Genomic DNA, 25,782 nt, shown 5'->3' with positions numbered 1-25,782 from the left:
TGATTTCAACCAAAAGGCCTGTTTCTGTGTTGTATGTCAATGACTCCATGTCAATGTGAGTTTTGCTGGGCCTTTCTGTTCTGGAAATATTGATTTAAATTTTACTTCCCTGTCTGTTTCTAGTTATGTTCATGAACAACACCTGAAAAACAATGGAATTTTCAACAAGAGTTCCATTGTGTGCTAACTGTGGCTCAGATAGAAACATCTTCAGTTCCATAACAGAAGGCTCTGTTTTCAATTCCCTCTGTAGGACATGACCTGTAACAAACTAATGAGTGAATGGTGTCCTGTCAGAGATGGTGCCTTTTGCATCAAACATTAAACTAATGTTCTGCCTCTTCTCTCAGGTGGATATAAAAGGTCCCAAGGCACTATTTCAAGGAGTGCTCTGGCCAATATTTATCCCTCAGTCAATCACAAAAAAGTCTAGTCCTTATCACATTGTTGTTTGTGGGAGCTTGCCATCCACAAATTAGCTGCCATATTTCGTACATTGCACAGTGATTGAAATTACTTTATTAGTTGTAAAATGCTTTGATCATCCAGTAGTCATGTAAAGGGCCATATATAATGTAAGCCTTTCTTTTATGACAGCAACAGTACCAAATTTCTACTAAAATGACTCTGATTTAACAAGATTACCAAAACATTTGCAAAACGTAAACATCAAAATTCAGCATTATCAATACACAGGCTTCCTCCAACACTTACTCTTCTGTTCATAGTTTGACGACAGTTCCTACGGACAGATCAAATACTCTATGAACCAGAACCTAAATCTTCATTTTCCAATGAGTGGGTTAGCATGTCCATGTTTAACAATTAGTCCCTTGAAAGTGCATATCAATAACTGGAGAATACATAAAATGTCTAACTCATCCTCCATCATTTGGAATACAGGCTAAAATTAAAGTGTTCAAATTTGTTTACAGGTGAAGTAGAATACAGAAACAAATAAATGCAACAATCTACCAAAATAGCAAACCAATTAAAATCAGTTAATTGATCCTTTTAACAAGGCTTTTTTTATTTAACAATTTCTGACAAGCATCAGATCCTTTCGAGGAGATAACTGATTTTGTCTCTTTCACAGACATTTAAGAGATCTTGTACATAAACTATAAGAATTCCAGTTCACCCAGTAGGAACATTAAAACTGGCCCTTTGGTTTTCTGCAGTGAGGCTATTGTCATGTTACAGTCAGTTTCCTTGAAATAAGTAGAGATGGTAACAGTCAGTTACCAGATGGGGTCAATATGCAAGTTCCCCTAGATGTGTATATTTGTATATTTACCTCTGGAATGTGATGTAGCTAAACACTAGGCATGTCATTGAGCGGAGTTGACTCTGTCAATTCATGTTAAACAGTAGGTTTGCACAATTGTTCCTCAGCCAACCAGATCAAAGGGATTTTTAAAATCAAAATCTGTTTTGCTGCTGCTGTGATTTTAGGCCTTTGGTGACATAGTAATCTGTATTTTAGGTGTGTATATTTTAAAAATGCGAAATAAAACATGTTTCTGTGATAATAACATTCTCTCATGATCTGTGTATTTTCATGAAATGCTGTAAAATAATCCTCAACAGAGATTACAACAAAATTAAGCAATTTCTTTTAATCTTTTTAAAGATCTAACATGGAGGAAGACATTTTCAAATCAGTTGAGGAAGATCTCGCGGATGCAATACAAGAAATAGTACCTCAAGAAACGCCCCTGCTAAATCAAGGTGTATGAAAGTCAAAACATTGTAATATCGCATTTTACAACAACAGCTTAAAAAGGGTTCTGCTTTTTAACTTTGCGTTAATTTAGAAGCATGACCAGGTATAAGTTTATTGTGGCAGTGTTTGGAAGACATACTATTCTGTTAGTTTCATCTGTTTTCGCCAACATTACTTTCTTTTTCACAACAGACTATATTTGTATCACCACTAATCTCAATTCAAATATGCAATGGGATGTGAGGGCGATTGCTGGGGATAATTTACTACCAATGATTCCCTTCCAATAAAAAAATCTTCCTTTGCTTTCCCCTCTCCCACTGTTGAGGTAGTTCAGTTTGAGAACTTTTGTGAGTAATTATACGTGTGAAGCCATGTCGTTCCATTTGTTGCTGCGTTTGTGTGCTTCACCATAGCATTTTTCTTATTCTTTATGCTCATATTCATGCTCCTCGTTGCCCTCATTCAATATTCTTCCATGTTTACTTATCACTTCAATTTACTAATCAAACTATCATGGCATTGACCAGTGATGTTACAGTCTTCAGATGAAGAAGAATTAGAGAACTATTGAAATAGGGGCACAAATACAACTCTAACTTGTTTTTTATAATATTTGATTTGACAATATTTGGTATTAAGTATGAAAATGAGAGAATTTAGGAGGCTGGGAAACAGAATTGGATGGCAAAGATGCTTCTCTCTGATGCAAACTGGTACTTACAAAACTGAAACATCATACTGCCACTGCTGGCAAATGATTGCAATTACAGTACTGAATAACAAGTCAACAAGTAGATTTTATTATAAATGTGGACATGGAAATTTATGAAGATACAAAATATGACAGCAGGAAGAGAGGTTAATAAATAAATGTGTGCCAATGGAAGAACTATTCACACATGATAACTCTTTACTTTGATCTTTTATAGATTCCCACCTCAAATTCTGTTGCCTTTCCATTTTGTCACAAAGTTGTCAGTTAATAATTAGATCATTGTAATCTTTTTCTCACATTCATTTATTTTTGTACTTTTCCATTTTATTTGTCCACATAATTGTAACAATTGCAATGAAGTGTAGATTCCTCACAAAGGATAGGTTCAGCAGTGAGCTATCTTGGAATTGTCTAACGTTTGATTCTTTCACTACAGATGTTCCTATATTGAAGAAAAGTAAAAAGATCAGTGAAAAATCAGACGTAAGTGCTCATTGTTTGTATTAAAGAATGTTATTTGATACTGAATTATGACACTGAGCACATGATAGAAATAGTTTTGAAGATGTACATTAGATATTTGTTCGTGAATAGAACTTATCATATAATTTCTTCTCAACCCATCATCACTAACCCCCAGGATTTCCCATGACGCCATAATCACTAAAACCTTTCAATCTCCCCCATTCCATCAATCTCCCTTTTCCCACCACATGATCAGTGCCACCCAATTATTCCCACCATTTCACCCTTACAATTCTTATCCTCAACAACTATAAAACATAGCCATCTCTGGGTAGTGGCCTCTTCTGGACAGTTACCTGCCCAAAAGTTGGCCAGACCAGTTTCTCAATCTGGATTTCAGATGAGGAATCTATTTGAATAGGATCATGGAGTTCAGAATTTCCTGATCGTAAACCCTGTCCACAGCAAATCACTAGATTAAGTGACAGCTAGGTTAATAAGGACATTTAAAAGATAACAAGTAAAGCACTCAGAACATTTTTGAGAAGAATGGAATAGTATAGTAGAGAGGTTATATTAAATATGTGCAGAAAGTTGTTTAGAGCACAATTAGAATGTTGTTAACAGTTCTGATTTTCATATTATAGAATGGATGTAGAACACTGGACAGTTTTAAAAAACTGGGAAGATACAGAAACTGAAAAGTCATATCTATCAAGAAATATTGAATAAATAGGTGGGAGAAAATTTCTTTTGGAAACAAGAAACCTGTGACGTGACTGATGAAGGTCTTTATGATTATTGAAGAGTTTGAAAGGGTAAACATAGAAAAAATGTTACCCCTTGTGAGAGAGGCTAGAACTAAGAGTCATCAATATTACTAATAGATCAACTAAGAAAGGCAAGTGCAGCATTGTCCTGAGAGGCTAAAATGTGAAATGATCTACCACAAGGAGTAGTTAAAACAGTGCTTTCCAATGTTTTCCAAGTGTGACCCTGTTGAGAAGGTTGAAAATGGTTGTGACTCCTTGGTGGCAATTAAAAATAAGAAAGGTGAAGGGGTAAGGCCTATGAAAGCACTCTAAGGTGAGGGGATGGTCCGAGATGGCAATTGTTCCCTCAGAATTTGTAATTCCTAAAGTTCAGCTCACAGCACCATTTGGGGCCCTGAATCACACTTTAGGAAGCCCCTAAGCTAAAGTGACCAGCATAGATGCAATTACGTGGAAAGTACATAATCATATGAAGGATAAAGGTATACGAAGGAAGATTGCTGACGAAGGATAGGAAGGGCCAGCTGTGAAGCATAAATAATGGCGTTGACTTGTTTGATCCAACAGCGTGTTGTCATGCTGTAAATATAATGTAATATAATGGAAGTCACAGGTCTGTTGTCCAAATCTTCCGCAATAATGTAACAAAACAGTTTTACACAGAATATATGGGAGATAGTGATGTAATGTTGTGGAATTAGTTATCAAAAGTTGCATGCTAATACTCTCTAGATGTGGATTCAACTCCTACAGCAGATGGTAGCATTTAAGTTCATTTAATTAAAAAATTTGGAATTGTAATCCAGTTTAAGTAATGGAAGTAATGCTAACCATGAAGCTATCATTAATCATCATTTTAAAGTATCTAGCTTGCTAATGTCCCTTTTAGGAAGGAAATCTGCTATCGTTTTCACTCCAGGTCCACAGCAATGTGGTTAACTGTTAATTACCCTCTGAAATTCTGGATTAGTTGTGATGGAAGAGCACAGCAGTTCAGGCTGCATCTGAAGAGCAGTGAAATCGACATTTTGGGCAAAAGCCCTTTTTTTACTGCTCCTCGGATGCTGCCTGAACTCCTGTGCTCTTCCCGCACCACTAATCCAGAATCTGGTTTCCAGCATCTGCAATCATTGTTTTTACCCTCTGAAATTGCCTAGCAGGCCACTTAGTTCAAGGTCAATTAGAGAAGGGCAGCTAAAGCTGGACTTGTCAGTGATACTGAATCTCCTAAAAGAATCAGTAAGAAAATACATATTGGTATAAAGTGTTTCTTAATATCTTGTCCAGGACGGCATGATTTGAGAATGGATGTTAGAGATACATTAAGTAAATTATTAAGAAAATAATCAAGCAGCTTAATTTTCAGAAAGAGCATTCATGCTTGGCAAATGTATTGTATGTTGGCAAACTGTAATTATGGAATGCCACAGGGATAAGCATTGGGGCCTCAGCTATTTACAATCAATACTAATGACTTGGTTGGAGGAATCAAGTGCATTGAAGCCATATTTGCTGATGATACAAAGACAGGTGGAAAAATAAGTTGTGAGGAAGTTAAATGAATGAGTAGTGATTTAGCTGACAGTGTAAGTATAGTGTAGAATATGTGACTTCATCCATAGTGGTAGGAAAAATAGACAAGAAAATATTACTTAAATAGTAATTGCAGTTTGCTACAGTGGAGAGGAATCTGATACCCTCAAATATGAGACACACAACTTTAGCATGGCTTAAGAGCGAGTAACTAAGAAGGCAAATAGAACACTCGCCTTTAGTATGTCATGTCCAGACTTTGTTGTCAGATTCGTAACTCTAAAAATGGACTGTATTTGGTATAGCATTAGCTGGACTTGTCTTCTTAGAAAAAAAGTCTCAAAAACTATTTCTGCACAGACGGCTCAGGTTTCCAGAAAGACCTAATTGGTTTGCTAATTAGTTTGCTATGGGCGGGATCCCCCTTAAATTTACATATCAAGAGAAGGTTCATTTGTGAAATTTACACTTGTAATTATTTGTGGACTTACCCTAAACTCAGAATCAATGTACTTTCAGATTCAGATAAGAGAGCTGCAGAAATCTGTTCACTATAAGTAGGTGTGAATGCCATCTTCCATTCTTTATTTTCTAGAACTAGCCTCCAAATTTAGAATAATGCATGATTTGAGAATGGATGTTCGAGATGCATCAAGTAAATTATTACAAAAGTGGTAACAATGCATTTAGAAAATCATAATATATTCAGGCAGATTAATTTTCAGAAAGAGCAATCATGTATTAGGCAAAAGTGAGGACTGCAGATGCTGGAGATTAGAGTCAAGATTAGAGTGGTGCTGGAAAAGCACAGCAGGTCAGGCAGCATCCAAAGAGAAGGAAAAACGATGTTTCGGGCAGGGGCCCTTCATCAGGAATGTATTAGTCAGTATTAATCATCTAACTAAAACTGGCTACAAATAATGAATCATATTACTCCAGAACTGGGACAGGGATGCTGGAGGATCCAGTTGGTCATTGAAAAACAGCAAAATTATCATTTGAAATGATATACTCCTTTACCATATCTGCAATGCATGTTTTTACTAAGATGAACCAACATATGAGTAATTCTTTTATTTATAACTTGCAAAAGTGCATTATTCTCTTGCGCTGTATTTTTCTCAAGTGTTTGTGCCCATATATGAGTGAATGACATAGCATTACATTTTCATGGTAAATGTGTGAACAAGTAATCTTCTTTATTTAAATCCAAGAAAGCTTGCTGTTGGTTAAAAATTGATCACATGCTCGGGGCTTAACAAATAATGACATCTTCCTTTTCAAAAGGTTATGAAGAATTAGGGTAGGGTTACAGTTCTGACTCCTCCTTGTTCATAACAATGGCAAATGGGATGCAGTATAAAAGTTGGGAAGTCTTGTTACAACTTTACATATGTTAGTACGATCGCACACTTGTACTACATTTAGCACTACTCTTCTTATTTAAGGAGGGATACTTGCATTTAAGGCAGTTCAAAGAAGTTTTACTTAGTTGACTACAGGGATGATTGAGCTGTCAAAATGATGAAGTATCAGTTAGTTCTGCCTGTGCTAATTAATGAGAATGAAAGGTGACCTTTTCGAAATATATAAAATTCTTGATAAGATAGACCCTGAGAAGCAAGAGTCGAGGACTGGTAGACAAAGTTTCAGAATAAGGGGTTGCCCATTTAAGATGGCGATGAAGGGAAGTACTTTCTGTCAGAAGGTGGTGAATCTTTTAAGTTCTCTACCCAAGCACACGTGGATATTGAATATATCCAAGGTTGATGGAGACCAGTTCTTCAGATTATATGTTCAAGCCTCTATAGTGACATTCAAAGCTGCAATTTTCTTCCTCCAACATAGGAGCTTTAGCATTGAGCCAAGATTGATATCTAGAACTCAAGTAAAACTGATGTCGCTCATCCACTTTCTCTCCATATCATACTAGTACTAATGGATAATGCCAACATGGAATAAGATATTTGTGCTCATAAGAAATTCTTCTTTTGGCCTTGCCCAACAAGGTTTTATGATACAATTATGTACTTTTTTGCAGGACACAGAAAAGGAAGAAGATGAGTTACAAATTGAGGAAGTAAAGGCAGAAAAATATAAGGGTGCACGTGATAGACAAATGGCCAGACAAAAATCAAGTACTGAAGCACAAAAGGATAGAAAACTGAGCAGTAAGAAGCCAGAGGAAGGTAATGCAAAGAAAGACCACCTTATGATTCACTGTTAAAAACAGAAGGGAAAGAATATTGCATTAAAAAAATTGTTACATGCTAAGTTTAAGTACAAGTTGAACTCCAAGTTGTAAATTTTCTGAACTGTGCCAATTAGGACCTGATTGAAATTGTTATGCTCTCTTTTAATGAAAACAATTCTTTGATGATCAGAGAAAGCAAGACCTTTTGGAGAGTAATCATTTCATACAGCAGTCTCTAAAAAGAGTCAATTGATTTATCAAGGAAGGCAGCATTAAAGACCACTGCCTGCACGGTCCACACAGCAATCTTCATCCTTCTCAATGATGCACACTGTGCAAACTGCTCAGGTAGCAACGATGGCACTAGAAGGGGCTCTGATGAAATCTCAATGTTTTCATCCCCACTACATGATGGTTTTACTGACAGGGTAGCCAAATTTACATCAAATAACGCATACAGATTAAAACAATATTAATAATTATATCACATAGAATATGTATTGGCCAGATGAAAAAACTTCTAAATTAACTTATTTATATAAATCTAACTTTTGATATTTGAAACTGTCTAACAGTAGCTTACCCACTGACATCTTTAATATTTAAATATGTAGTTGTTTGCCAGCTGGATATTCTTTGTATCATAACACTTTTAGAGCTACATGTAAAATTTTCTATGAAGTGCTTCCAATAGAATTTTCAAATATTCAGTCACAAATTCTTAATTGTTAGACCTTTAATATAAATGCCCTACAAACTTAATGATGTAGACTGATTTTGAATAGCTGCACTTACAGTGGTTTAAAAAAAACTAAGTGAACAGGGTATACTCTAAAATCATAACATGACTGGGAACTTTCAGGCTCGTGCTCTCATCTCATAGTTCAGCAACACATGACTACAACTTCTGTTTGAGAACTACAACATAATTTCTTCTCAACTGAACTCAATCTTGAAATCACAACCAGAACTGAAGCAAAAGAAGTGGATTTAAGCATTTAACTGAACATTGCTCCTCTGACATTACCAACCCACTAGTATATGTTGGCTGGAAGTGGGTTTGCAGTGGATGCCAGTCCAATGATCTCAAGTCCCATCCAAATAGTTCTGGGTAACTGCATAGCTGCTTATGTATGTATTGATAGAATACTGATAGGTGAGCACAGATTCAGTTTGATGCAACAGCTTATTTTGCTGTGCAGTCTTTTCTCTTCTTCCTCCAAGAAGCACAAGACAAATTGGCACTCTTAAATTCCCATTAAATCAGGAAAGGAAATAGAAAAAACAGGTTCATAGATATCACAAAAGGCTGCTACAAGTCTTATTGCGAAAACATTAAATTCATTTCCATGAAGAAACACCAATATCATCAGTGCAGTGAGATGATTGAGCACTGTACCAATAAAAGCAAATTACTGCGGATGCTGGAATCTGAAACCAAAAGAGAAAAGGTCAATTAGAAAGGGTGCTTTGTCAAAGGGCCAGTTAGACTCAAAACGTCAGCTCTTTTCTCTCCTTGCAGATGCTGCCAGACCTGCTGAGATTTTCCAGCATTTTCTCTTTTGGTGAGCACTGTACCAGCGTAGACACTAGGAAATTACCTTAATATCTAATTATTAAGAAATATGCTTTTTAATAGAAAATCCTGATGGTACAAAAACAGTCATTTCCTTTATGTGAAATTAATTCTAGATTTTCTGTTAACCATTGAATCGGAACATTAATTGCAACCAGAAATTTTGGCAAACTATTTGTATACAATTAAATGCTTTATCAGCATTTCTCAATACATAGGGACTGTGTGATGTGGTTTATGAACATCAGGCTTCAAAGTTTAATTTTCTTTGCAAGAAATGGGTATGATTTTAACTGTAGCAAAACAATTGTAAATAAGTTGGATTTTAGTATAATTAACCATAAACTGGTGAGTCCTTACCTTGCCAGTTCAAATTGAATAGGCCTTTAAAATTAAGTGGGTGTCATAAAGAACAAATTGTGTGACCACTTTTCAAACCCAATGTTAAATGCAAACCAAAAAGAAAATCTACCTGGGAAAGTTCCAAGTCAATTCTGGAGCTTTGAATTTCTTATGATTTTGCATGGATATATCTAACTTTTTCCATGTATTTCATACAAACTATTTGCTGTGAGCAGATTTCTTTTCTCTGATTCTAAGGATTCATTTTCTTTCTACTACCACTACCTCATGAAAGGAAGCAATGAGAAGTACAGTGACCAAAAATAGGGAGGGAAGTAAACATTTATTTTTGTCCTTCCTTTGTCAGTGAAGTTGCAAAAAGAGGCCGTTGAAAGAATTCAAGCAAAGCAAATTGCTGAAGAGGACCCTTGGGCACAAATCACCTTAAATCGATGCATTATAGTTGCTGCAGCATTTGTGGTGTTCAGCATGGGTGTCCAGTTGATTGTAGGTAAGCATTGCATGATACTTTTTTTAAATTTTGAAGCTTCTGAGTGGATAGAATAATTCAAACTCCAGGTTATACAGTCATGGATGTAGTGATATAAAACACAAGTTGTTCAATCTATGATATAGAGAATCCTACAGTGTGGAAACAGACCATTCAACCCATACCAACTCTTTGAAGAGCATTCCACCCAGAGCCATCCTTTAACCTCACATTTCCCATAGCTAATCCACATAGCCTGTACCTCCCTAGACACTATGGACAATTTAGCATGGCCAATCCACCTAACCTTCACATCTTTGGAGGATCAGGGTATAGGTAGTGATGGAAAACACCTCTTGCCTTTCCCTTCATTTCTCCTGAATCCACTTGCCCCCCGCCCCCGTCCCTCCTGGAAGCTTCTCCCATCACTAAAAATGGTTCCGTCCCTTGTCAACTGATGTGAAGCCAGCAACTTCCTTGTCTAAAGGGGCACACTGCTGACCAAAGCACCTGCTGGTCTCTGACTGATCAAATAAGGCAGGACATTGTTCCCTGAGGACATGACATGCTGAAAAGCCCACAAAGTGAGCACTTATGTGCCTCATTGGCACATGATCTAGTGGGCTTTCTTGACTTGGTGGTAGGGTTTTCCTGTGATTACATGTTGAAAACAAATTGTAAAGTCTTGCCCCTATTGTTTTGTAAGTAGCGACATCCACCTGGACCAGAAGCATGTCCAGCTTTCTCTTCAATGAATTCAGCTCAGCCTGTGACCTAATAACATCATGAAAGCACACATGAAGGGTTAATGTTTTTAAAGAGAAAATAATAGGTGAAATGATGTAAATGGCTTTCCCGTGGATTGAATGTTGCACTTAGACCTCGACATATGATATTGTCCCAATGAAACAAAAACAGAAAAGGCTGGAGAAATTCAACTGTATCTGTGGAGAGGGAAACAGTTAACATTTTACATCCAATATGACCCTTCTTCAGATTTGCATGTTCTGTTTCAAGTTTCCAGCATTCACAGTATTTTGCTTTTATTACACTGTTTATATGATGTCTCACACAGACTATTTTCACAGGTGTTTTTGAAGTAGACGATATGTTGGTGTATTCTGACAGTGACTTTCTTGATAATGAAGATTTGAAATTGGTAAGAAGGCTTCTTTAAAATGTACAAAAATGTATGATATCCATTTTAAAATGATCATGAAATATTATATCATATCTTGTATTTTCCTGTAAAGGCAGAAGTGAATATCTTAATTGCAGTGAACCCATTAATAGATATGACAATCCAGTATTATTTAGTGATTGTATTATTGTGTTTGGCTGTATGTTTACTAGAAAATTGACCGTATGGCTTCCCTTGAACAAATGTTAATTATAGTTTCTCTGTCAGCGTTTTTGAATTTTAATATTAAATTTGTAGCTATCAATAATGCCAACCTATTTACATGTGAACAAAAGATTGTAAATCGCCTTCAAAATATTGGAACTTTTTGAAATCCGTTAATGAAACCAGAAATAATAATCTTTAACTCCTCTTACCATCAGAAAATCTGTTGATTAATATGTTGATTCAGTTTCTAAATTTATTGATAAATTCATAACTTTGATGATAAAACTGTGAGTGAAGCATCCCTCTACCTTCATATGATCTAGTAAATTAGTCAGGACAATCAACTTTGTTGCTACTGATGATTTCTCACAATAACATCTGTGACATATGAACATTGGTCTTCGAAGTGTTTCGTGTTAGTCAATTTATTAGACTGAATTTGAGTTTAAGGAGGGAAATCTACTGGGTTGTGTTGAGCAGTTGACAAAGGTGTGAAATTATAAATAGGGAATAAAAAGATTGAATAAGAAGTATAGACTCTTAGTGAAGAGGAAAAACACAAACCAGGGAAGATAAAGGATGACAATATAAAGCAAAAGAACTATAAGTAGAAAAAGCAGATAACAAATATTAAACAAGAGTGGAATCAGTAAAGGATCAAAATTTGAATTAGGTCAAAGCTGGGTAAAAACAAGATTTACCAGATTGAGGATTAAACCAAGAATTAATAATAATGGGCTAACTTAGATTTTAGCTGCCTGGCGGGAATGATGCAGCCAAAGAGAGGGGTTTGGGTTTAAGATACTGTTGTGTAGCAAAACTGTGCTACAACTGTGTATGATGCACAGAAGGAGTCCACTGCAAAAATCCTCCCATCTTAATTCAGCAGCAAAAGCTTCTTAAGTCTGTGGTGGTCCTCACAATGGTTACCCTTTTAGGCACATGTGCCTCACGGTGGTCCTCTCCTGTGAGTCGAATCAGTCTTGGTGATAGAACAGAAGGCTGGTCATCCATATGCTACCAAGGGTGAGCTGCTTTACAAAGTATAAGTTCATCATCACAACTTTCAAAATTTCTGGCATTGAAACAGAAATCTTTACACATGTTGGCACACTCAATCTCTTCATTCTACAATAGAACTCCTCTCTGTGGTGGAAGTTAACAGAATCAGAATGAATAATCTGTAGATGAAACTGGCTAGAGGTTGGGGTAATTGGAAAATAGCACACAGATAGAATTCACTCTCTCTTTCATGGCAGTCCAACATACATAAATATTAGTAAAAATTTATCTGTTTCAATATTACCACTATATTTAAGGCAATTACTAGAGTACAGATATTTTTCATCTCTGTTAGTGTGATGTATAATGTGGTGACTGACACATCATACCCACTGATGAAATAATTCTCTGTACGACACACTAATCAGCTCATTATAAACTAACAGGCAGCACATAGCAAGCTTCTTGCCCTATCAGACACTTTGACACTGGTGTCAAGTTGACAGAAGATGTCAGCCAATTAGTTTCTATAACCTAAGGACCATGATTCAAGACCTACTCTGGAGGGAATCCAGTGATGAGATGGTAAGGCATTTTCTCTTTGTGTTGTTGGATGCGGCACATAGGGTTCGAGACAAGGGTCAGGAGGTGATTCTGAGAGACCATCCATTTTTGACCCCTATCCTTGCCTCTGACTTTCCCGGATTTGGGGTAATTGGCAGCCAAAGTTAATATTTCCTGATGAAGGGCTCTGGCCCGAAACGTCGAATTTCCTGTTCCTTGGATGCTGCCTAACCTGCTGTGCTTTAACCAGCAACACATTTTCATCCAAAGTTAATAGGCAAGTCAACCTGATTTTTAAGTCATGAAACTAGCCACCTTTGCTACCATCGGTATTCGGGGAAATAGTGATTTGAAGCTATTTAGTAGCCATCAATTGATCACTTAAGGTAAGTGGTGAGTCAAGAAAGTCATCCATTTTCAGTAGCATTTAATGACAGAGTTGATGAGAAGGGAGCAAGTTTCTGTCCATGTCAAATTCATCCAATTATTTATTCATCTTTCCACCTTTCTTGATATCTCTAAGGAAAGAAAAACACCACCCATATTACCTGTCATAAAATGCTGGAAATAGTCAGATCAGCCATTATCTGTGGAGAGGGAAATGTATTAGATATGACCCACTGACTATTGCCAATATTTTGCATTTTTATTCCAAATTTTCAGCATCAGTGGTGTACTCTATCCTTGGTTCTGTGTAAAAGTCTGATTTTATAGCAGTGATTTGTTAACTAGCTAAGTTTGTGACAACTTGAGAAGGTGAAATGGCCAGTGCAACAAATTTTCTCCACCTTACAAGCTAGGAAACATGAAACAGAAGAACTCTAGTGACATCAGTGGCAGAGCGTGAAATTACAACAATTGTTTAACAGCCAGAAGGTTAAGACAGTGATTAGGAAAATGACAAAATATGACTGCAGGAAGTAATATTTTCTACATAGATGTTGCATACTAAGGTATCAGATTGTTTGATTTGTTATTTTTAAACTCTTGAAATGTTGGTCACCAGTTGCTACAGTAACAATAAAGTAAACATTATTCCAGGCAACTGCTTTGATTTTTAATATTTAAATGAAATTTGCAAATGTTTGCACTTTAGTAATTATCCTAAATATAGTGGTAACATTGAAACAGACAATTTTGACTAATATTTATGTATGTTGGACTTCCATGATCACAGTAATTTTTGTGAAGAAAATGCTTCCCTAAACAGAAAGATATAGCATATATTGTCTTGACATCAGCATGTTAATACAAGTAAACCCTCTAAGTTTACTCAGTGATCATTTTTATTTTCAATGTATTTATTGCCTTGATTATATCTGTATTGATTTTTAATCTTTGTGGTTCTGTCCACTCATGAACATTTCAGAGGACCTTCTGTAATTCTTTAATTAGTTTCGACATTCCCTAAACTCATTCACCCTCAGTTTAGGGCCATTTGCAATGCTCACCAACATTTAGTGCATTTCTGATTCCAGGTAATTCAAATAGATCAGAAATGTTAGGCACTCCAATACTGACCTTAATATATTCCATTCATTTTAACTGATTCATTTGCCAAATTACAACTTATGTTTCCTATTCCTTCAAACTATGTGTCAGTCTTTTGTGTTGACCTAATGCTTTCAAAATGTCTAAACATAAAATATTATAGCAATGTCAATGCATACTAGAGAAGTCAGTTCTGAAAAAATATAAAGGAGAATAATGTTGTATGTAAGGAGAAAAGGTTAGCACTCTGCTTGATAAAGATGGCAGGGGTTCACGTGACTTTAAACATACAAATCATTAAGGCATTACCATCTGCTTACTGGCATCTAATTGTTTTGGGGGTCCTCTTATCATCAGTGGTAGTGTCCCTACCCCTAGACTGGGAGGCTGGCGTTCAAGACCTACCTGCTCCAGATGAGTGTAATAACATCATGAACAGGTTAATTAGAAAAGTAGGTTAACGTTAAAAAAAAGTCAGGGGAACTTTCCCTTTTTTGCTCTAAATAATATAAAATTTTATATTGTATGAAATTGCTTTCAGCAAAACATGCTAGTAAAGAATGCATCTGATCCTAATGTCCCTTTATCTGGGGGACTTGAATATAAATAAACAGACATCATACTATGGTTATACAAATAGTTAAACTTGCACCAGTTCAATTCTGGACACTACACATGAGGAAGGATATATTAATGTATGAGGGACTGCAATGACCAGAATGATACATAGATTTCAAACATTAAATTAGGAAAGATTACACAAACTAGAGATTCCTGAAATTTAGCTTTCAAAACGTAAAGGGAACTAACAGGGTAGATAGAGATAAACTATTTTGGCTGAAAATTAGAAGACTCTAAGACATGGTATAAAAACAGAGCCAGGCCTTTCAGCAGTGAAATCCCTATAGTGTGGAAGCAGACCATTGAGTCCATACCAACCCTCTGGAGAGCATCCCACCCAGACCCATCCTATCCCTGTGTTCCTATGGCCAATCCACCTAACCAGTACATCTTTGGACTATGGGAGGAAACTGGAACACACCCATGCAGACACAGGGAGAAACTCCACACAGACATTGGCCAAAGGTTGGAATCAAGCCCGTGTCCCTGGTACCGTGAGGCAGCAAGGCTAACCACTGAGTCACCATACCAATGAAAATTTGGACCATACTTCCAAATAGCGTTGTTGCTAGATCAATTGTTCATTCTAAATGGGGGATTGAGTTTAAGAGGGGGATCAAGTTTAAGAGCAGCGAGGTTTTGCTACAGGTCTACAAGTCCCTGGTGAGACCACACTTGGAATATTGTGTCCAGTTCTGGTTGCCCTATTATAGAAAAGATACAGGGACTTTGGAGAGGGTGCAAAGAAGGTTTACCAGGATGCTGCCTGGACTGGAGGGCTTGTCTTATTTAGACAGGTTGACTAAACTTGGACTATTCTCTCTAGAGAGAAGGAGGAAGAGAGGTGACCTGATCGAGGTATACAAGGAAATTAGTCCAACACCGACATCTCCAAATCAAGGAAATGAGAAGCATGGATAGAGTCATTAGCCAGAGACTTTTCCCCAGGGCAGGATTGACTGACACGAGGAGTCCTAGTTTTAAGATATTAGGAGAAAGGTATAGAGGGGATGTCAGAGGAAGGTTCTTTATGCAGAGAGTTGTGAATGCATGGGATGCGTTGCCAGCGGTGGTGGTGAAAGCAGAGTCATTAGGGACATTTAAGCAACTGCTGGACATGCACATGGACAGCAGTGAATTGAAGGATGTGTAGGTTAGGTTAGGTTATTTTACATTAGGATTAATCCTCTGCACGACATCATGGGTCGAAGGGCCTGTTCTGTGCTGTACTTTTCTATGTTCTAAATCTTAGATTGCTGCTGCAAATGTGTTGCTGGTCAAAGCACAGCAGGTTAGGCAGCATCTCAGGAATAGAGAATTCGACGTTTCGAGCATAAGCCCTTCAAATCTTAGATTGACAAGTTTCAGTTAACCAAAGTTATTAAGTGATATTGGGGATATCTGGGTGCAGGTATTTGGACTTAAATTACAGATCAGCCATGTTTTAATTGAATGCCAGAATGGACTCAAGGTGCTGAATGATCTCCTCTTGATCTTATTTTCCCATCTGGCTTATACTGAGTGATAACAAGATATATGTGATATATGAGCAGACCCAGGCCAAAATGAAACTGTGAATTTATTCTTGGTCTTACAAGTATGTTCCTCTGTTCAGCATCTTCCCCCTTCAGCTGCCTGTGATTTTTTAAAAAAGTCTTGCCTTTTATTAATCTTTCACAATCTCAGTGTTCCAAATTGCTTTCCAGCCAATTAAATAGTTTTGAATGGTGGTCACCGTTGTAATGTAGGAAACACAGCAGCTAATTTGTGCTCAGTAAGCTCTTAGAAACAACAACATGTAAAGACGAACCAAGTTGTTTTACTGATGTTAATTGGTGGATAAATATTGGTCAGACCACTGGATGATAACATTTCTTCAGAGCATATTTTTTTTCTCACCAGGCAGAAAGGACTATGCTAGAGGATCAGATAGCGATCACAGAAACGGAGAAAGCCATCAATGAACTTGAGAAGCTTCCTCCTCAAACTCCTGTCAGAACAGATTTGAAAAAGACATGTACCGCCCTGAAAGGAAAGCCAGGAGGCTGCAAGCTTGAGGCAGCTGATAAAAAACAGATCTCTGCGTACATTAAGGAGATCAAAAGCATTAAAAGTGGATATAAGCCAAAAGATAAAGACTCAGAAACCAGGTCCAGTAAGGACAGAAAAGATCACAAGCCTGAATTTGAAAAGAAAGATGATAAATACTTCAAAAAGGAACACAAGGAGGAAAAACACAGGGGCCACCAGGGCTATCAAGAGCAGCACTTCAAAGAAGGTGATGGCAAGAAGCTTTCCAAGGGCAAAGAAGAGGGATGCGATAAGGGGAGTAAATTTAACCAGGTCGATTTTCCAAGAAGACATGAGAAAAATGTGAAACAAGGAACATACAACAAACACCAAGGCCATTATAAAGACTTTGAGAAGCACAAGTATTTCATTAAGCAAGATGACAACAAAAAACATGATTATAAAGTGCATAAAGAATATAGTAAGTACAGAGTATTCAAACGCAGTAAGCATTATGGAGGTGAAAGTATTTACAAGAAGGGTGGCATGGGAAAACACTTCGGTAAAAATAAATTCAAAGAAAGTAGAAAATTGACTAATTAGGTTCAAGTTCTAACTTAGATGTATTTGTGATGTGTTGCAATGACTAGAAAATATTTCCACCTTGTGTGAAATGACTAAACAGAAATGTTAGTTTATATCAGTGAAGTGCAATGTTTCTAAATAAAAATACAGCTATTATTGCACCAAATAAAAATCTCCTTGTGTCAAAAAGGATTATTTATTTGTGTGTGAAGTTAACATTTTTAACACTGCCTCACAGGCACTCAAATTATCTAAATCAAGTACAGCTGTATAATGAGGCAGCGGTGTGTAACTCAGTAATTTCAACACCAGAGCAAGGAATTGTCGAGAGCAAATGGTTTATTCACTTTGAGATTCCTGTTTGTTGAATTACACACCCGAGTACACTGCACTATGTGTTTCAAATTCTCTTAGTCTGTCAGTGGATTAGACAGTGTGTCATTTTCTATTGTCCGAGAAACTAGGTGGTGCAAATTCGTGACTCAGAAATTAAAGTGGGTACTCAGATCTGCAGCTATAGTAAATATTCTGGCTAAAACTGTCTTAATTTCTTATCCCAACTAATAGGCCCTCTATCGAATACCCTCAGAGAATAACCTTGTAGCTTCAGTATTATAGCACTGCACAGCCCAGCTCTGGCCTTCAATTTTTATTTGGTGGCAGTATGTTCACAACACTAGGATGAAGAGATGTAATGAATATCAGAGTTTCTTTCTTTATTATTGTTATATTAGGATCTGCTGAAGCTGAATTCATTATTTATGTGCTTTTATGCTTTCTCTCTATGGATTATATAGTTTAAACTCTGTTTATGGTCCAAGGATGGAATTTTCCCCTTTTCCCTGGTGTGATATGAGCAGTGGCATGGAGAGAATGAAAAATTCAGAGTCTTGACATTGAGAAAGGGTTTTACGATTTTCCTTTCAAGCCTTATAGCAATTTCATGATCACAGAATCCATACATAGAAGCTCATCAAGTCTGCAACAATCCTCCAAATACCCTAACCCACTAACCCTGCATTTCCCATGGCTAATCCATCTAGCCTGCAAATCCCTGGACATGAAGGGCAATTTAGAATGGCCAATCCATCTAACCTGCACATTTTGGACTGTGGGAGGAAACCAGAGCATTCAGAGAAAATCCACACAAACACGGGGAGAATGTGCAAACCCCACACAGATGGTCGATCAAGGGTGGAATCAAACCGGGGTCCCTGGTGCTGTGAGGCAGCAGAGCTAACCACTGAGCCACCATGCCATTCTTTGAAAACAAACACCTTATTTCCTGAATTTGCATCTAATCATGGCCCCAACATGCCTTATTTGTGTGTCATTTTCTATTCTCTGAGAAACTAGGTGGGGCAAATTCCAAACACAGAAATCAAAGTGGGTACTCAGATCTGCAGCTGCAGCTCAATGAATGGTTTCCCCTGACACGATCCAACTGCTTCTTCACAACAATGTCCCTGCATGCTCAAATAAAAGTAACATGTTTCGGATGCTGGAAATCTGAAAGACAAACAACAGAAAGTGCTAGAGAAACACAGCAACTGTGTAGAGAGAAATAGCATTAAAGATTTTGAGCTCAATTTTTTGGAATCATGCACGGTCCATGGACTCCATCCTCCTCCGCATTTTGTTCACATTTGCCTTTGGCAAATCATCAGACACGTCACTTCATTGTGCCTGCTGTCAGTCTAACACACACACACCATTTCAATCCTTTAACACTTTGCTTTGGGACTCAGGAGCACCACGACTTCCATACTTCTGCCAAGCAACATTCCCTGTAAGCTGTGCAGCCACTGGGAGGATCCCCATACACCAATTGATTTGCTGATGCACTGACTTCCACTTCCAGAAACTGCTACTATGCGCTGATCTTAGAGGTCTGCGCAGCTGAAAAAAAAATTAGAGAAACCTTTGCTGCCAGATTACCATTCCTGCAGGGCCACACAGAATGCATCTACCACACATTTACACAGGATATATCTTATGGCTTTTAGCTTTCTATCTTAGTGCCCACTCACTTGTAGCTGCTAGCCACTGTCTGGTTCACATTGCTTTCTTACTATATGTTCAACATCTTCAGCACTGACTTATTGGCTGTCAGCCTATATGTGGTCAACATTGCTTTCTGAGAACACAAGACACTCTGTGTGCTGTTACAGGCTGCCATCCTCTGTGACATGAATTTCTCTTCAGTGTAAATGGAGAGGCAGGCAGCTTGTGTCACTGGGGTGTTGACACAGTCAAGGGTGTGAACATGTCACTGTGCTTTACTGTTATGTTAACCTCACACCTTTAATATGAGCCAGTAATTTACACAACAAACACTCTGCATGAGCTTCAAGTACATGACTGTGTTTGAAAATCAAAGCAGAGTAATCCATTGTGGAGATAACGGGAATTATAGGTGGTCTGGGGATGTCATCAGAATCTGTCAAGGGGGCTCATCAGTTATCAGCCAAAAGTATTGGCCTGGGTCAGTCAGGGCAGTTAGTCTTAGCAAAATCTGAGCAGCTGTGTTCTTCTAGTCTGGAGTTTGGGCATAATCAGACCTTCAGGCCAAGTGCAAGCAGTCTGAGCATTGGGAGCTGTGGAGACATCAGTCCCGGCTGGGTCAGTTTATCTTGAAATGAGACAGGATTGAATAGAACTGCAATTAGTGGGAATGCATGAACTTAGGAAGTGGTGAGGTGTCCCCAGTGGCAAAGTTGGAAGTACAGAAGGCAGCAAGGCTAATGGTTTCAGAGGACATGGTGGGTGAGAACTGTTGAATTAATATGATGCATGCAATAGTGAGAATTGTAATCTAGAAACCTTGCAAGAGGTATGTGTAGAGGCAGAACTAATGGCTCAGTGAGTGTGAGGGTTCTGAGAAATGATGATGGCATCTACCATTATGGAACACAGAAGATCATTGACTGCTTTTCTGCACTGCAGTTGTCCCACTTCACCCAAACGCAGCTCTGACCCAGGCTGCAGTTTAGGTTTGACTTAGTTTGGTGGTGAGGCCTACAATGACAGTCCATAGGAAAAAGGGCTGCTCTCTTCTCCACCAGTTTGTCATCAACACTTCCAGGTATCTGTCCAAAGTGCAGGGAGCAAGCTTTCCCATACTCTGGGCCATGTCCTCAGTGATAACAGTTAAGTATCACAGTGTGAGTGGTAATTCTAGGCTTGCAGCATTTGTCATTGTGTACAACTGGGCTTTAAATGTGACAAAGTCGGCAGGAATGCCAGCAGCTCCCAACAGTGGTTAGAGCTCCTGCCTCTCCAGCTATTTGATTCCCTGGCAAAGGGCTGAAGAGTCTCTCTGCATAATTCATGAGAAGATTGTGTGAGAAACATCATTCAGAGCCATGTCAGTATTCCATGAATCTCACATGATAAACCAGGTTAAGTGAAAATGGAAAACTTCCATCTTATGCCCTTTTTGGTTTAAACATTTCTGCAAAATGCATTGCTGTCAATAATTGCTTCATCAGGCTGTTGCCCACAGGGAAAACTGGAATCAATTGCTCCTGAGTGATAGGCCACTTTCAAAGTAAATTAACATATCCACAAAAGAAGGTTTACCCTTTAAGCACCTTATAAAAATTCTAAATCTAAGCAACCTGCAACATGGTTAAAAATCACACAACACCAGGTTAAAGTCCAACAGATTTATTTGGAAGCACTTGCTTTCAGAGCGCTGCTACAACCACCTGATGAAGGGGCAGTGCTCTGAAAGTTAGTGCTTCCAATTAAACCTGTTGGACTATAACCTGGTGTTGTATGATTGTTAACTTTGTCCACCCAGTCCAACACCGGCACTTCCAAGTCAATTTGAAACATGTCCTGCTTATCTTACTTGTCTGTCCGTCCTTCTGCCCTCTTTCTGGAATGTCTATTGTTATAGCCATGTGTGTCTGCCTATCTGTCTCTGCTTTTCCCATTGTCTGTTGTCTCCATTTATTTCCCTTATAGATGTTCATAATAATTGTCATGTTTTGAACCTATTAACAGCCTAGATTCTTATTCCACACCATATGGTGCTGGAAAGAAAATAAATTACTGGCTGCTCTAAAATACATGAAGTATTTAAAGTATTGATATTTTTGCTAATTGAATAAAAGCATCTGTCTACAATGATTTCTGCTTTTTTTTTATGGTGCTCACCATTCCCAGAATGTAAATTGTTCTGAATGGCATGAATTTTCACGTAGCCAGATCTAAGCAAGTGAGAATTAATGCACGAATGTGTTCCTCTGAGACAGGCAAGAAGGGGTAAGGTAAAGGAACCTTGGATGACGAGAGCGAGGAGCTTCTCGTCAAAAGAAAGAAGGCAGCTTACGTAAGGTGGAGGAAGCTAGGGTCTTGCTCAGCTCTCGAGGGTTACAGGCAGGCGAGGAAGGAGCTCAAAAATGGTCTGAGGAGAGCCAGGAGGGGGCTTGAAAAAGGCTTGGCAGGAAGGATTAGGGAGAATCTAAAGGCATTTTACACATATGTGAGGAGTAAGAGAATGATCAAAGAAAGAGTAGAGCTGATCAGGGATAGCATAGGGAACTTGTGTATAGAGTCTGAGGAGGTAGGGGAAGCCCTAAGTGAGTTTTTTGCTTCTGTCTTAACTAAAGAAAAGGACCTTGTAGTGAATGAAACCTTTGAGGAGCAGGTAAGCATGCTGGAACGGATAGAGATTGAGGAAGCTGATGTGTTGACAAGTATTAAGATTGACAAGTCGCCAGGGCCAGACCAGATTTGTCCTCGGCTGCTTTGGGAAGCGAGAAATGTGATTGTCTCGCCGCTTGCGAAAATCTTTGCATCCTCGCTCTCCACCGGAGTTCGTACCGGAGGGAGGCAAATGTAATTCCTCTCTTCAAGAAAGGAAATAGGGAAATCCCCAGCAATTACAGACCAGTAAGTCTCATGTCTGTCTGCAATGTGTTAGAAAGGATTCTGAGGGATAGCATTTATGACCATCTGGAAGAGCATGGCTTGATTAAATGCAGTTAGCACGGCATTGTGAGGGGCAGGTCATGCCTCATTAATCTTATTGAGTTCTTTGAGGATGTTACTAGACAAGTTGATGAGGGTCAAGCGGTGGATGTGGTGTATATGGACTTCAGTAAGGCATTTGATAAGGTTCCCCATAGTAGGCTTGTTCAGAAGGTCAAGGGGAATGGGATACAGGGAAATTTAGCTGTCAAGATACAGACTTGGCTGGTCGACAGGAGACAGCGAGTGGTAGTGGAAGGAAAATATTCTGCCTGGAAGTCAGTGGTGAGTGGTGTTCCACAGGGCTCTGTTCTTGGGCCTTTACTTTTAATTTTTATTAATGACTTGGATGAGGAGATTGAATGATGGGTTAGCAAATTTGCAGACGACACAAAGGTTGGAGGTGTCGTTGATAGTATAGAGAACTGTTGTAGGCTGCAGCGCGACATTGACAGGATGCAGAGATGGGCTGAGAGGTGGCAAATGGAGTTCAAATGTGAGGTGATGCATTTTGAAAGGTCAAACTTGAAAGTTGAGTACAGGATTAAAGACAGGATTCTTGGCAGTGTGGAGGAACAGCGGGATCTTGGTGTGCAGGTACATATATCGCTTAAAATTTCCACCCAGGTGAACAGGGTTGATAAGAAAGCATATGGTGTGTTGGCTTTCATTAACAGGGGGATTGAGTTTAAGAGCCATGAGATCTTGTTGCAGCTCTATAAAACTTTGGTAGGACCGCACTTGGAATACTGTGTCCAGTTCTGGTGGCCCTATTAAAGGAAAGATGTGGATGCTTTGGAGAGGGTTCAGAGGAGGTTTACCAGGTTGCTGCTTGGAATGGAGGGCTTATCTTATGAAGAGAGGTTGACTGAGCTCAGACTTTTTTCATTGGAAAAAAGAAGGAAGATAGGGGACCTAATTGAGGTTTACAAGGTAATGAGAGGCATAGATAGAGTTGATAGCCAGAAACTTTTTCCCAGGGCAGAAATTGTTAACACGAGGGATCATAGTTTTAAGCTGTTTGGCAGAAAGTATAGAGGGGATGTCAGAGGCGGGTTCTTTACGCAGAGAGTTGAGAGCATGGAATGCAATTCTAGCAGCTGTTGTGGAAGCGAGGTCATTGGGGTTATTTAAGAGACTGCTGCACATGCATATGGTCACAGAAATTTGAGAGTTCGTACATTAGGTTTACCTCACATGAGGATTAATGGTCAGCACAACATCGTGGACTGAAGGGCCTGTTCTGTGCTGTACTGTTCTATGTTCTATGTTCTAATTCCATTTAGATCAATTATAATTTGAACCAATCATTGGTGCAGAACTTTAACAATGGAAAGGGATGAGAATTATTGAAGCAAATTATTCGCTTCAATAATTCTCATCCCTTTCCATTGTTAAAGTTCTGCACCAATGATTGGTTCAAATTGGAATTGATCTAAATGGAATTCATTTTCATTTGCTTAGATCTGCCTATATGAGAATTCACGCCATTCAGAACAATTCACATTCTGGGAATGATGTGCACCATAAAAAAAAAGCCGAAATCTTTGTCGACAGATGTTATTATGCTGATGTTTTTGTCATGCTTCTTGTTAAGTTTTCTGTTCATGTATTCATGTGAAATTTTGCTGCAACTTACCGTCATAAGCATATATTTTCTCAGTGGAAGAAGTCTAGTCACCAGGAGTATTGCATCATGACAACCTGAGTCATGATGCTCTAGATTCTTAATATAAACTTCTATTATTAACTGGCTTGAAACTGCTGTTCTGATTTCAATGTAATTGCTGAATTTTATTGAAAAAGTACAACTTACTTTCAATGGTATTATTATTACATAGCATCATGGGCTGATGAAAGGTTAAGGCAATGATTTCACATACGCAAAGTCACAGGTATTAATGTAAAAATAATGAGAATTTAATATGTGTTATTGTGCAAAGACAAAAGAAAAATTACCTGAAATTGCAAGAGCAAACATAACACCTAAAAAGTAATTCCAGAAAAGAACATGTCAGTATCTCAGATACTTAGATCAGAGAGGGGAAAAGCTACAGAGGTTTCTTCTAGAGGATAGAATGGAAAGAACAGAAAGAAGGGTCAGCCAAGGCCTGGTTGAATGGCAAACGTCACAATGGTTGAAGATGAGCTATGGTGGATGTGTGAGTATTACACACATCTGATCTCCTGGCAGGAGTAGCTGCAAGTAACAGCAGGTTGCTTACATTAACTTTGAGATAAGAGTTTGCCTGTTAATTATTTATCATAGTCACTTGGACTAATTGTGTTTATCCAATTCTAAATAACTGCACAGAACAATGCCACATATGTAAGTAAGGTTTTATTGTTACTCTTTGCAAAATAGTATAAAATACAGAGTAAAGATACAATAATAAAGAACTGGTAACTTTCCAGATTCATTATAAATTTAACAATTTTTCCATAGAATCTTTGAAAAGAAACTTGTCCTCATTTAAAACTATTATCGTTTCAAGTGATGAAACTATTATTGGGAAGCATGAAAGAGCAAAATTAATTTTTCAGTTTTAATGGAAAGCATCTAGCTTCTGTTTGTGCCTTCCCTTCAATACACAACAGGATTTACTACCATAATTCCATCTCATGCAACTCTTCTTCATATTCAACAGCAAATCAAAAAGTCAAAAGTATTTTCTTACATAGGAGACTATTAAAATAAAACATATAAATGTATATTGAAAAATAAAGCCATTAAAATTGAATGCTTAATTTATAGAAAATCCTTTAAGAATGCTGCAGAACTTGCCTATCAATCAATATATTTCATAAAGGTCACACAATATACAGGTAAATAATCTGTTTACATTTGTGTTCAGTTATACTTTTACCAACAGATGGGGGCCAACATCTTGTGTTGTTTCTTGAATGCACTGTAGCTTTATATGCACTGAAGGAATCCACTCATCTCAGTTCAAGTGTATAGAAATTTCCTTTCTTCACTTTGACATGTTATCCAACACAGTGACAAGCAAGGTTCTCCTCACACTATTGAAGATTTCCAAAAAACCATTCATAATGTAGGGTTAAAGGATTTCAACAGACTGAGGAAGACTCTTTAGAAACAGAGGACAGAGCCGAATGTGTAATCTTGCTCTCTCTCCCCTCCCCTCACCCCCACATCTCTACACACCCACCATTCCCATTTCTAATGTTTTCCAATAGAGGAAGGAGGGTGGGACATGATTTGCCCAGGGAATCCAAACTTAGTGCTGCATTCACACAAATCCAATTTTTGCTGGTCAAGAGCTTTATGCCAAAGTGCAGGAGTCAACGTAAACACATTTTAAACATGAGTAAGGTTGATACAAATATCATGATATTCTGG

At 38.0% G+C, this 25,782-nt stretch overlaps 1 protein-coding gene and 1 non-coding gene across 2 annotated transcripts in view; both read left to right on the top strand.

Moving 5' to 3' along the window:
• LOC132829123 (glutamic acid-rich protein-like) overlaps positions 1 to 17,537 on the top strand; it is a 46,850-nt gene extending 29,313 nt beyond the window's left edge. Inside the window, exons 2-7 of the mRNA XM_060846445.1 lie at positions 1,634 to 1,731; positions 2,881 to 2,927; positions 7,257 to 7,404; positions 9,695 to 9,838; positions 10,906 to 10,976; positions 16,746 to 17,537. Of these exons, the coding sequence (XP_060702428.1) occupies positions 1,641 to 1,731; positions 2,881 to 2,927; positions 7,257 to 7,404; positions 9,695 to 9,838; positions 10,906 to 10,976; positions 16,746 to 17,456 (1,212 nt within the window). The 5' untranslated portion in view covers positions 1,634 to 1,640 and the 3' untranslated portion in view covers positions 17,457 to 17,537. The remainder of the gene's footprint in view (positions 1 to 1,633; positions 1,732 to 2,880; positions 2,928 to 7,256; positions 7,405 to 9,694; positions 9,839 to 10,905; positions 10,977 to 16,745) is intronic.
• LOC132829260 (U6atac minor spliceosomal RNA) lies at positions 14,439 to 14,561 on the top strand. Its single transcript, XR_009646232.1, has one exon. It is a non-coding gene; the product is annotated as a U6atac minor spliceosomal RNA (small nuclear RNA).
• Positions 17,538 to 25,782: the final 8,245 nt, after the last annotated feature.

This window comes from Hemiscyllium ocellatum, chromosome 28 (assembly GCF_020745735.1).
Source record: "Hemiscyllium ocellatum isolate sHemOce1 chromosome 28, sHemOce1.pat.X.cur, whole genome shotgun sequence".
In the NCBI taxonomy this organism is placed as follows: Eukaryota; Metazoa; Chordata; class Chondrichthyes; order Orectolobiformes; family Hemiscylliidae; genus Hemiscyllium; species Hemiscyllium ocellatum.
This window is presented reverse-complemented; position numbering and strand designations above follow the sequence as displayed.